The sequence below is a fragment of the Pyrenophora tritici-repentis genome, chromosome 1 (genome assembly GCF_003171515.1).
Source record: "Pyrenophora tritici-repentis strain M4 chromosome 1, whole genome shotgun sequence".
Taxonomy (NCBI): Eukaryota; Fungi; Ascomycota; class Dothideomycetes; order Pleosporales; family Pleosporaceae; genus Pyrenophora; species Pyrenophora tritici-repentis.
This window is the reverse complement of record NC_089390.1, coordinates 6823775-6836484: the sequence shown is the minus strand read 5'-3', so window position 1 is coordinate 6836484 and position 12710 is coordinate 6823775. Positions and strand designations below refer to the sequence as shown.

Sequence of the window (12710 nt, the reverse complement as noted above, 5' to 3'; positions counted from 1 at the left end):
GCTGGTGGTTGTACTGGGGGTGGCTTCTCATGCCGGGGAGGTCCCTGGGGGCGACTGTCGCCAGGGACTAAGCATTTTCCGAAGGTTGGGGAGAGGTGGAGGTGACGCTAGCTGCGGCGCCCTTGACCTTAGGGCGGGCTGGCTCTCCGACGGGTACGCCATTGTTAGCAATAGCCTTCTCAAGAGCGTCCTGAACTTCGGGGTACGAGTCAAAAGAGGCGACCGGCTCCTTAGAGCAGTAACCTCCTGTAGCCTTAAAGGTGTGATTCTTCTTAAGACAGTTGAAACAACGATTTAAGTGACGGAGGACCTTGACCTGGATGTCAGAGCGGCCACGGGGGCCAGATCCCGAGCTGGATCCACCGTTCCGGGGTCCGTTAGAGGGAGTGGACTTATTGCCGCCTGCTCCGCCGCCCCCGCCACCTTCTAAACTCTGATTTCCTCTACGGTTGCCAGTTGTAGTGGCTCGTTGTGGGTTGGACTGTTCGAGGAGACGAAGGGTTTGACAGAAGTCAAGGTAGGTGAGGCTAGACTCTAAGACTTTCATGGCGGTCATGTCGCGCCACCATACAGGCAGCCGGTTGCGCATGAACTGGATCTTGAGGGTGTCGGGCCAACGAAGGGCCGAGGTGCCGACGTTAAAGCGGGCGATGTACTCACCCATAGACTCTGTGGGCTTCATAGTGGAATTCAAGCTCTCATACCAGGACTGAGCTTCGATGCTAGTGTTCAGCGACTTATAGACAGAGTCAAGGATAGACCAAGCCTCGTTACTGTGCGCGAACTCAGCTCCAGGTTCGAGGTACCCATGCTGGAGGCATCCGAAAGCCTTGTCCTTGGTCTTCTGGCGGATGTAGCTAAGCTTCTTGGTTTCTGAGGCGAACTCGTAGGGATAATCAGCAAACCAATCGGTGACGTCCATCTTCCACTTAAGATAGTCGGCGGAAGTGGTGCCATTACCGGAGAATGCCTCAGGTTCAGGTTTCTTTGGGCGGGGGTGGCGACGGTGATCGTACTCTTCGTCATCGGAGTATCGATTTTTCGTAGACTGAGTGCCGCGCTGACCTTGGCGAGAGAGGGCTGGTAGAGGACTGTTGGCATCGTCGCCTTCAGAGTCCGATGAGTCTGGGGGGAAGGGCCTGTGTGGCCGCGCCTGGCTGACCTAGAAACCTTGGCTGTAGCCTGTTTTAGCTTAGCCTGGAGTTTCTTCATATTCTCTAATGTGGCTCGGTGGGCGTCGTGCTCCTGTCGGTATTTGTCCTTGTAGGCCGATTTGCGGGCGGCGAGGTTCTCTGCCTGGTTCTGGGCCTGCTGGTAGTCTTCGTGAGCGCTTCCGCGCGCGTCGCGGAGCTCCTCGGTTAGGCGTGCAACTGTAGCGACGGAAGACTGAAGTTGGTCCTGGCAGTTCTTAAGGACAGCCTGTGTGTCAGCGACGTCGCCCTTGTAACCCTCAAGGATATCTTGGGTTTCTTGATCCTTGCTGTGGAGGTTTTCGATGACCTTGTCTCTTGCGAGAAGCTGTTCGCCTAACTGATCGCTGTGTTTGCGCTCGTTGCCGAGGTCTCTCCACATATCGCGGATTTGATCATATAGTCTGTTCAACGCCTTAGACTGGTCATTATTCGTATGTCCGATAGGCGTAGTGTGGAGAGAATCTTTGCGTTGGGGGTTGCCTTGCGCATCGTTCTCCCAGAGGTCGAAGGTGGTCACGTTATCCTCGCGAGGAATGACGTAGGACGTAGAGGGCTGTCGCTCGAATTGCGCACGCTCGTAGGCGTGTTCAACTAGGGGTTCTAAGGACGCGGCGGGTCCAGGTGAGAGCCACGCTTCAGAAAAATAATCAGTGTCGACTTCGGCCTGAGACTGGCGCGAGTAGCGGCGTTGCTCGCTCATTAATGGGTAGCGTATGCCCAATGGGCTGCTCAAGTCGGCGCGATGGTCTATGAAGGCCACGCCCTTCTTGCGCGTAGTGATTGTGGTCGGAAGCTCGTCGTCAGAGTCGTCGGAAATGTCCAGTGGCTGCTGTACACTATCGGTGTGGCCGAGGGAGGGGTAGCGTCCTGGAATGCGTACGTCCCTGTCGAAGAGGTTGTTCTTGCCGTGTGCTCGGGGAGGCCGCTGGCGCGACGCTCTAGGGTTTCTTTGGTCTGGGAGGTGGGCGCCGTCGCACGCGAAGGCTGTTCGGGGGCTGAGTTCTCGTGGCTCTCGTCCATACGGGAGCGGTTCATGGTTGCGGCCGTCTCTCGCATGAAACGAGGGACGCCGAGGGCAGGATTTCGGTGTTCTGTAGTGCTGGGGCGAGTATCGCGCGATGTCTCCTCAGTGAGGAGTTCCACGATCTCGGGGTGAGGGGAGTCACGAGCCCCCAGAGGGTTCATGACTTGTTCGACGGGGCGCTTCTCGTGAGGCGCACCGTTGGGCCAGTGTTCGGTGACTGCAATTACGTGTAAGGGTCTCACATAGGTCAGGTATTTGAAACTGTGTTGAATTACAAAGTAATTGCAGTGCAGAGCTTGTAAGAAGCTCTGCGCGGAATATATCTAAGTGGGGGTGTGCATGGGCCACCAAACAGGTGGCTCGTGCGCGAACATCAAAACAACGCTAAGGCATCTGGCAGGTGGCCTGTGCGGGGCAACGGCCCAAAACCATCACACATATCAATCTTGTAGATCTTCACGTCCCTCTTTCCTGCAGTCACTCGCCGTTCTACTTCTTCCCACGCTACCTGCTCGTCACAATACGTTGAAATGAATGGCGTAGGATATCTATTGCTCTAATCGAGATGTTGCGCAATCTAGTCTAGCAAAGTAGTTCCTTTCTTTCTAAAATTAACTGAGGTATCTCTGTCCTCTGCAATTATACCCTGTCTATCGATGTAGCGGGCGCGAGAATGTTCGTCTTCGACTCAATAGAATATATGTGGACCCATCGTACCTCCTAGGAATCTCGTGGTGTAGCGCGGGTATTAGATAGGGAAGGGACGCGACGCGTGTCTAGCGTGACGTAGCGCAAGTGTTGGATTGTGGACAACGACGCGACGCGTGTCTAGCGTTGTTGTAGAGTTAGAAGCTCGTTGTGTAGTGCGCTGGTTGAGGGTAACGGCGACGCGACTGAGTCATAAACTTAGTCACACTTTGGTATCCCGAAGGTTTTCTGAGCTTACTGAGGCTTAGTTGTTAGGCGCTTGCTAATAATAGTTTAACCACTTAGAGAGTCCTACTTGCGCCCGCATCGCTGCCTTTACATTAGCGCATAATTCTTTTATCCCGTTTAGATTAGCGCTTACTTTACAGCCCTACGCAAACAGGAGTTAATATACCGGATTTAGGACCACTTTACAGTAGACGGTGCCGTTAAGATTACCGTTTACAGGAAAATTAAGGGTTTTTGTGCCAGTCGCGAGGGAGAAAATAGCGCTTCCCGTTCGCTCAGCGGTACTCAAGCGGTGTACCGGCGGACTAGTAGTCAGGTGGGTGACCACTGGCGAATCCCCGCTGTTGTATGTTTTTTTGCTAATTGTAAATGTTGTTGGGAGATGGAACTATTCTTCTGCAGGTCGATGATGGTGGGTGTCTAGACATGGTAAGATGATTCACTATCTATCATATTAGTCTAGCCCGAAAACACAGGTTGGAACGTAATAAGGCTATTCAAGCTTCTGTTTTTTGTTTGTATTCTACGATACTTGATGCCCGAGCGGAAGAGTTGGAACTTGGAATACCATGCGACCCTAGAGGTGTGAAACAACACTGGGTCGAGCTGACAGCTAGCTGTAACCAGAGAGCAACTGTGACTGAAAATGGTGTCGGTATGACGGGTGATTAATAGCAGCCCCAGCCCAGACTCGTCGGTGTCGAATAGCGTATGCATTGGGTGGGCGCACACCTGTCGCTGGGGGAGGACGTTGAATAATAATGCGTAATCGTGGCACCGTGGTTAGAGCCATGGGCTCAGTTTGTAGTTTATAGGGGGTTTGGAAGGGTGGCTCATCGGTGTGCTTCAAGTCTCTCCCTTCCTCTCGCCCTGCGGATCAAAGCCGAGACGATCCAGTGAGAGAATCAGTTCGTTGATCTTGGTGACCTTTTCAAACTGCTCTGGTAGTAGCTTCTCACCCCTGTCTTTCTTCTCCTTGAGCTCGCGCGCCTGCCTCAACTTCTTGGTGAGCTTCTTGGCTTCCTTTTCTTTCTCAGCTTCCGGATCGACGAGCTTTGCAGCTTCAGGCTCGGGCTTTGTCTTGTCATTGACTTCCTCGTCGACGTCACCTGCAGCGGCTGCAGCCTTTTTCCTAGCTTCCCTCCGTTTAGCATTTTTATTTGCAGCAGGACTTGATTTGCCAGGATCTTCCTCGCTCTTTAACACCTCAGCTCCTGGAACGCCCGCCTTTCCTCTATTACGGAAGCCCTCAGCAGTGCGGTTCTTGTAGAGTTCGACGTCCTCAGGTGGACGATATCCAGGACGAACTCGAATCTCTTTGCGCATTGTGCCATCGGGGCGGATGGATGCCGGGATATGGCGTTCGCCGGTTGCGGACGTGGTGATGCCGGCTTTGGAGACGGCGGGAGTCTCTATGGAAGGCATTGTGTCGGTTGCGCCTGGCGTGCAGGTGGAAATGGCAGTGTGCGCCGGAGAGAGTTGGGCAGTCGCAATGCGCCGAGGCACGTCAAACGCTCGGCTTCCGCTGTCGCCAGATCGCTTCGGTCGCTGCCACGGAGCTGATGACGATCAAGTGGGCTGGTCGAGGGTGGAACGATGGCAGCGGAGGGGTTGCAGGTAAAGTTCATGCCGACAGCGCGGAGGGCACAACCGGCCAATTAGCGCTGGGTAAATCCCCGTGACCGCGAGAGCTTGAATCTTCGACGAACGTCCATCTTCAACATCGCCAGCGAAGCAGCCACACGCCCGTAATCACAGCTCACCACATCCTCTCGTCACGCCCAAAATGTCTGGAGTAAGTCAATTGATGGGCCCACGTATTCTGATGGTCGGCTAACAGTGTCTGCAGATGGTCAACACCATCTACAAGCAAGTCTTCCTGCGCGCCCGCCTTCGAACAGGACAGGACTAACTATCGACTGCAGCGCGGTCCTCCGCAGCAACACTACCATGTTGTTCACCGTCTTTGGCGCTGCCTTTGGCATGCAACTGTATGTGAAAACCGACTAGATCAATATTGCAGGAAAGCAGGGAGACTGATAGGAGCAATAGGGCATTCGACACAGGCTCAGACAAGATCTGGGACAACCTCAACCGCGGTGTAAGTAGCGACATTATTTTCGGTGGGAGATATGCGCTAATACTTGTGACAGCGCCAATGGAAAGACATCAAGCAGCGATACATGGAGGCCGCCGAGGACGACGAGTAGGAAGTCGACTACCCTACAATTCGCGCACAAAACCTATAGACAATTGTTTGCGGATCTGGGCACGGACACTGTGTATTGTGGAGTATTCTACAGCATGCGAAATACCAAAGCGAGGTGCTGATCTTGTATCTGATTCTTGAAATTATGACATGATGGCAAAAGCTGTGATGCGCTGCACTGCACTATTGATGCCGCCAGTGCATATGACAGTCCAACCATTACTAACTCAAATTCACTTTCTGAGACTAGGAGTCAGTTCCATAGATGACTTCAGCCTGGGAGTGGACAAATGCAAGCCTACTTCCATGATTCCCATGCTAGCTAGTCCTGATGGATTGTATTGCGAAGTCGCGTCACGGTCTTGTGGCTCCTTTGGCAGTGATGGGAAGTTGTGACTGATCTGAGTGGCGTGGCGCATGTCTCGGGGGTCCGCCCTTCACGCAATGACATAGCATGCATCTAGTCCTCGACGCTATCCAATGGCCCAGACTCAATACAAGCCCACAACACACTTCCCCAAGTGGCTGGCCCACGCATCAACTCTTCCAGCCTGACTTCTGAATACATTCTACCTGGACCAAACTTTTATGTGCTGCTTGTGTAGTGATACCTGACCCCGCCATCCCACCGCCACACGTACAGGTTGCTGCACAATGTACATATCCTTGCACGAGCAAGAGCTATGCCGACAGCTGCGCGAACTACCACGACGACACAACTACCGCTTCGATTCTGCAGCCGATAAAGAGCTGCGCGAAATCCTTTTTCGCTCCCTCGCCGGTCGCGACGACTTTCTGTCCCTCTTCTTTCCTAATGGACCACCGGCCGAGGCCGAGAAGCCATGGAGCTTGCGCGATGCACAGGGCGCAGTGGAAGGTGCAGAATACATGCCATCAGCAAGAGGGAAGCCATGCGGACACATCTTCAAGAACGGCGAGGCGACATACCGCTGCAAAACGTGCACCGCAGACGACACATGCGTTTTATGCGCCCGCTGCTTTGATGCCTCGGACCATGAGGGGCATCAGGTCTTTGTGAGTGTCTCGCCGGGCAACTCTGGGTGCTGCGACTGTGGAGACGACGAGGCCTGGGTGCGGCCGGTTCATTGCAACATACATTCTGCAGACCAGCAGGACGACTCCAACGCGGCTGGTAAGGTGAGAGAAGGCTCCATGCTGCCAGACGAGGTCATAGACACAATCCGCATCACCATCGCACGAACGCTCGATTACCTCATCGACGTATTTTCCTGCTCCCCCGAACAACTGCGCCTCCCCAAGACCGAAGAGTCGATTCGACAAGATGAGCAAAAGTCACGCCTCTTGTCTAGATGGTATGACTTTGGAGATGAGCCAGAGGAATGTGAGGAGTTCTGTCTGGTACTCTGGAACGATGAGAAACATACTGTCAACGATGTGAGGGATCAAGTTGCACGCGCATGCAAGCAAAAATTGGCCTTTGGCCTCGCAAAAGCTTACGAGATAAATGATGTCGGACGCAGTGCCATCGTATACAGAGCGGACATCAAAGACCTCCTGCGCATGGCCAAAATTATCGAGGAGATTAAGTTGACAGTCACAATTCGATCGGCACGGGATACGTTTCGCGAGCAGATGGGCGGTGCTATCATTGAGTGGATTGCGGATATCGCAGGCTGCAGCGTGGGCGAAGACAACCATATACTGAGGCGTACTGTTTGTGAGGAGCTGTTGAAGCCATGGCGAATCGGGAGCGAGGCATCCAATTCCAGCATCGGCCAGAGCGGTCTCGATGACCACGAGATGGAAGATAAAGTAGCCGAGAGGGATGGGTTCTTTACCGGCCTATTGCCTATTCAGCGACGGCCTCGTATTATCAGAGTTCAGAGACAGCGGGCTGCTGATGCTAACGATGACACTACTGCCTCGGACGACGATGATGAGGACGAAGAAGGTACGACTGCAGCCGAGGCCCAAGATGATATGGACATCGATGAGGTTGGTGCTCAGGACAATGATGGAGATGTCGAGATGGAAGCCTACGAAAGCGCGGATGAAGCACCTCGAGGCACTGAAGCCACCATGGCGGACAATCCTATTATACCGCTGCCACCTGCACATTTACGAGGTCATCTTGGTCAGAGCGACACACCAGCCGAGTCAGATAGTGAGCCCACTGTTGGCGCACCATCACTTAGCCATGTTGAGCCAATGTTGGAGGTTCCCGAGACACCGCACACCAGATCGCTGCCATTGAGACCGGCAAGACCAGCCAGATACTGGTTGGAGAAGCCTGAGAGCTACGGGAAAAAGCCAGGAACTCCCCCACATGAAGATCTCTGGCAGCGGCTACGGCTTGACCACTTGATACTGTATGACCTGCGCATGTGGAAACAGTTGCGCATTGGCATACGCGATGTCTTCATCAGCACAGTGGTCACGATTCCCGAATTCAAGCGCCTGCTAGGTCTACGCTTTGCAGGTGTTTACACCGCCTTGGCACAGCTATACCTCATTGCGGATCGTGAACCAGACCATTCCATCATCAATCTTTCTCTACAGATGCTGACCACGCCTTCAATCACATCCGAGGTCGTCGAGCGGGGCAACTTCCTCACAAATCTCATGGCCATCCTCTACACCTTCTTGACTACACGACAGGTGGGCTACCCTTCAAACGTGGATCCGAAAGCGACCCTAGCTTTCGACCAAGGGGCGGTGACCAATCGTCGCATGTATCACTTCTTCCTCGACATGAAGTATCTACTCGGCTCCGAATTTGTCCAGGAGAGAATCCGTGAGGAGCAAAGATATCTATTGCAATTCTTGGATCTCGTTAAGCTTCACCAAGGTATCTGTCCTAATGTTCGTCAAGTGGGTGAGCATCTTGAGTTTGAGTCGGAGGCTTGGATTAGCGCTTCTCTCATTACACGCGAGATCAACAAATTGTGCAGACACTTTGCAGAATCGTTTACCTGGACTCGCGGCGAGGATCCCACCAATATCCAACGCGCAATACGTGCAGCCGCCAAGGTGGCCATCATCAACTCTCTAGGTGCCGAGCGGAAACGTTTCGATCAAACCGAATTGAAAGAAGAGACCGCCTTCAAAACGTTGGAAGTTTTCGAATTCGACGCAGAGCCTGCAACCTTTTTCGGGCCAAGATACAATATTGTAGACTATGTTGTGGCTACTCAACCGATGAGCTTTCATCACGCGCTTCATTACACTCTATCTTGGCTCATCGACCGAGCTCGGAGTATGGATCGGGAAGATGTTCTACGACTTCTCCTCTTCTCACACAACGAACTGCAGATGGACGTTAGCCCAGCTATGGCGTCTGTTCCCGTACGCCAGCCTGAGGAGTACCTACTCGCAATGTTTGATTTCCCCCTTCGAGTCTGCTCTTGGCTAGCTCAGATGCGCGCCGGTATCTGGGTTAGAAATGGCATAACATTGCGACATCAAATGACTCAATACCGTGGTGTGTCCCAACGAGATGTTTCACACCAGCGAGACATCTTCCTCTTACAGTCTGCGTTGGTCTTATGCGATCCGTCAGTTTTCTTGGCCTCAATGATCGATCGTTTCGGACTCAACGGGTGGATGACTGGCAAGTACGAAGCCAGTCAGCATGGGTTTGAAGACAGCCAAGCTATCGACGTGGTGGAGGACTTTGTACATCTGCTCATCATTATCCTTAGCGAGCGCACATCCCTGATACCCGTCGAAGATAACGAAGAGTCTCAACTGGCATCTATGCGCAAGGACATTGCCCATGTGCTGTGCTTTAAGCCACTGTCCTTCTCTGACATGACACAACGCTTGTCGGACAGGATACAGAACATGGACGAGTTTCCCGCAGTTCTCTCCGAGATGACCAGGTTCCGGGCTCCGGAGGGCCTATCAGACAGTGGGACATTTGAGCTAAAAGAGCAGTACATTGAGCTGGTAGATCCATACCTTCATCAATACAATCGCAACCAGAGAGAGGAAGCAGAGAACACATACAAGGCCTACATGGCGAAGCAGACCGGGAAGCAACCAGGTGATATTGTCTACGAGCCAAAGCTTCGTCCCATTCCTTCTGGGTTGTTCCGAGACCTGTCGGCGTTTACTAGGACTTCACTGTTCACGCAAATCATTTACTACTTGCTGGGCTATGGTCTCAAGGCATCTACAGCTACACCGAGCATTCCAGCAACTCGCGTGGAGGCATACATTCAGTTCGCTCTACAGCTTCTGCTCGTAGCCATTCTCGAAGACAAGACAACAGAACATGGATGGTCCGAGAAGGCACCAGAGTCTTTTGTGACCTCGGTCTTGACCAAAAACGCAAATGTGGGCATACAAGGCCACCCCACTGTACTTTCAATCTTGAAGTCTCTGCAGGACAACGAGTCGTTTAAGGCGTGTGAACCTAAGATCAGCCTGATACTCCACAGACTGAAGCAGCGCCAGCAGGATTCGTTCATCATCGCAGCAGCAGCAATCAACATGCCGGCTGACAGAATGGATACTGCCTCCCCCGCACCCCAAGATAAAGAGCAGAAGGAGCTTCAGAAGAAGCAAGCGCGTGAGCGACAAGCAAAGGTCATGGCAGCGATGAAGGAGCAACAAGGGAAATTCTTGGCTAACCAGGACTTCGATTGGGGCGAGGATGACTTCAGTGACCTGGAAGACGAGACTGGAGGTCTGGTTGAACAAGAGAAGACTCTGAGGTATCCATTCGGTACCTGCATTCTTTGCCAAGAAGACTGCAATGAGCACCGGCTCTACGGTTCGTTTGGATACATCTCTGAGAGCAGAATACTGCGGCAAACCCCTCTAGAGGATGATGAATGGGTGGACGAAGTCGTCCAGACTCCAGGCAGTCTCGATCGATCAGCAGACCATCTCCGACCATTTGGAGTGGCAAGCAAGAACCGACGTAGTGTTGAGAAGATCACTGCTACGGGTGAACGGGTCGTCAGTGAGCGACAAGATCTCGGAAAGGGGTTCCCTCCATCATCAGTTACCCCTGGTCCTGTCACTACTGGCTGCGGACACATCATGCACTTTGCCTGCTTTGAGGTGTATCTGAATGCCACACAGAGACGTCACGTCAGCCAAATTGCGAGGAATCACCCTGAGAGACCTGAGCTGAAGGAGTTCATGTGCCCCTTATGCAAAGCTCTTGGTAACATCTTCTTGCCAATTATCTGGAGGGCAAAGAAGGTATCCAGTACTGGTGTGCTAGAGACTGAGGAACAGTTCAACACCTGGCTCGGATCGCAACTGGTCGCTACACACAAGAGTTTGGAAAGGGGTCTGAAGGCTCCGGTAGATCTATCACATGACCAGAAGAAACTCTACGAATACGCCGAGCGAGACTTTATTCATCCCGTATCAAGTCGTCTGCCTGACCTTCTCAAGCCACCACTACCTTCAGCAGGTCTTGCTTTGTCTCAATCAGTGACTCAACTTGCGCCTCGGTTCCAAGTTCCTGCTTTCCTCGGCATGCAACCTCAGGAAGTAGCTGAAGCAGGTTTGGGGTCCTCTCAAAACAGCCCTGCCTTGACGCAAGACGTTCCGATGGGCGAACTCATCAAGATATACCACAGGCTAAGAGAGACATTGAAGGTGAACAACATCCACTCAGCGTTTGTATACCCGCATACTCCGGCAATCACTGAGGACTTTACGCATACGGATGCCCTTGCGCGGGCACTGGGATATTCTATCGCCGCGGCAGATATTGCTCAGCGTGGTGTTCAATCCGAGTCAGTACGCGGGACTCTGATAGACAAGATCTCTCCGCAGGCGATCACTCATCTCCGCGTATTTTCAGAGACCGTTTCATCGTACATTGCAATCGGGAGCCTGAGAGGTCAAGGCCCAACGAAAACAATGGATGAGTTTTCTGAGATACAGCGCCGACAGTTCCGCCAGTTGTTTGTGGGACATCCTGGTATATACGATCCAGATGTCCTGAGCTTTGATTTGAAGGGCATCGCGCCACTACTATCCCAGGACCCATTCATATTTCTATCGGAATGTGCAGTCGGTGTTGTTCCAGCCATAGGTCTCGACATTCATCATATCATGAGGCTATGCTATCTCTGCGAGATAGTGCGTGTCATCTTCGTCTTTGCACTAGCAGCGAGGAATCAGTCATCAGCAGATATGACAACCCACCAGGATCTACTCTTCCCGAACCCAGAGCAGTTCATCAACGCGGAAAAGGCCAACAGCGGCTTCGGGACACAAGAGGAGATGAACAACATGCTCTTCTTCGTTTGTGTCGTCTTTAACGTCATGAACATGGGAGAGTCGCCGACGTCTCTAGACATCGAGAACATGCCCATTCCTGACCGTTTCAAAGATCCAAACTTCCTCTACATGATTCACACCATGGTTTCCACCTACGCGCTACCATTCGTACGCAAGGCAGCAATCTTAATGCACGTCCGCTACGGCATCGACCTCCCCCACGTCGCCATCGAACGCACCGACGAACCTGAACTCGCCCGTCTCTCCACAATCCTTCGTCTACCTTCTCTCTCAGAAATATTTGCTTCCTTTGCCAGTCGGGATACCGCAGCGCAAACCACACGCTCCATCGTAGGCGGCTGGCTCCGCCATCTCCTCTGGGCCCAAGCAGGAAACAACCCCATCAAACCCACAATATCGCTTTCTCACCCCGCCATCTTCGAACTCGTCGGCCTACCGAAGAACTATGACACGTTGACTGATGAGGCGATACGCCGCCGTTGCGCAACAACAGGTAAAGAGTTGACGGATCCTGCACTGTGCCTCTTCTGTGGCGAGATTATGTGCAGTCAGGCTGTATGTTGTATGACGGCCAAGAACCGCGGAGGTTGTAATCAACATCTTGCGAAGTACGTCTCCCTCCCTTCCCACATGCAATCGCATACTGACCCCTCACAGATGCGGCGGCCAAATCGGCCTCTTCCTCCACATACGCAAATGCATGATTCTCTTCCTCAACCTCGACCATGGCTCCTGGCACGTCGCCCCTTATCTCGATAAACACGGTGAAGTAGACCCGGGTCTTCGTCGCCACCATCAGTTGTACCTCAATCAGAAGCGGTATGATGCGCTGCTCAGGAAGGTTTGGCTCGAGGGTGGGGTCCAGAGTTTGATTGCACGGAGGTTGGAGGGCGACGTTAATAATGGCGGATGGGAGAGTTTGTAGATGTGGATAGCGATGGAGGGTAGGGGTGTATATGTATGTTGTAGGCGTTTTCCTTGGGGGTTAGTAATGGAATATGATTCAGTGCGGCCTTCTAAATAACACGACTTTCGTGTGAACGTGTTATATTCTTGTTTCTACGCACGCTATGCCAACGAATTTAGACGACACCGA

At 52.7% G+C, this 12710-nt stretch overlaps 4 protein-coding genes across 4 annotated transcripts; 2 read left to right on the top strand and 2 right to left on the bottom strand.

Annotated features, from left to right (window-relative positions):
- Window positions 1-67: 67 nt before the first annotated feature.
- PtrM4_026490 (uncharacterized protein) lies at window positions 68-2378 on the bottom strand (the record flags this gene model as incomplete). The annotated part of the gene is made up of 3 exons (XM_066103715.1): window positions 68-1091; window positions 1163-2029; window positions 2074-2378. The coding sequence occupies 3 exons, from the start codon at window positions 2376-2378 to the stop codon at window positions 68-70; spliced, it is 2196 nt and encodes a 731-aa protein (XP_065965917.1).
- A 1621-nt stretch (window positions 2379-3999) lies between these two features.
- On the bottom strand, window positions 4000-4578 carry PtrM4_026480 (RNA binding protein Pym; the record flags this gene model as incomplete). The annotated part of the gene is made up of 1 exon (XM_001932380.1): window positions 4000-4578. The coding sequence occupies one exon, from the start codon at window positions 4576-4578 to the stop codon at window positions 4000-4002; it is 579 nt and encodes a 192-aa protein (XP_001932415.1).
- A 525-nt stretch (window positions 4579-5103) lies between these two features.
- Window positions 5104-5363, top strand: PtrM4_026470 (uncharacterized protein; the record flags this gene model as incomplete). The annotated part of the gene is made up of 3 exons (XM_001932379.2): window positions 5104-5144; window positions 5206-5254; window positions 5307-5363. 3 exons carry the CDS (start codon window positions 5104-5106, stop codon window positions 5361-5363), a joined length of 147 nt encoding a protein of 48 aa, XP_001932414.1.
- Window positions 5364-6016: 653 nt separating this feature from the next.
- Window positions 6017-12539, top strand: PtrM4_026460 (RING finger domain containing protein; the record flags this gene model as incomplete). Its single annotated transcript, XM_001932378.1, has 2 exons — window positions 6017-12222; window positions 12272-12539. The coding sequence occupies 2 exons, from the start codon at window positions 6017-6019 to the stop codon at window positions 12537-12539; spliced, it is 6474 nt and encodes a 2157-aa protein (XP_001932413.1).
- Window positions 12540-12710: the final 171 nt, after the last annotated feature.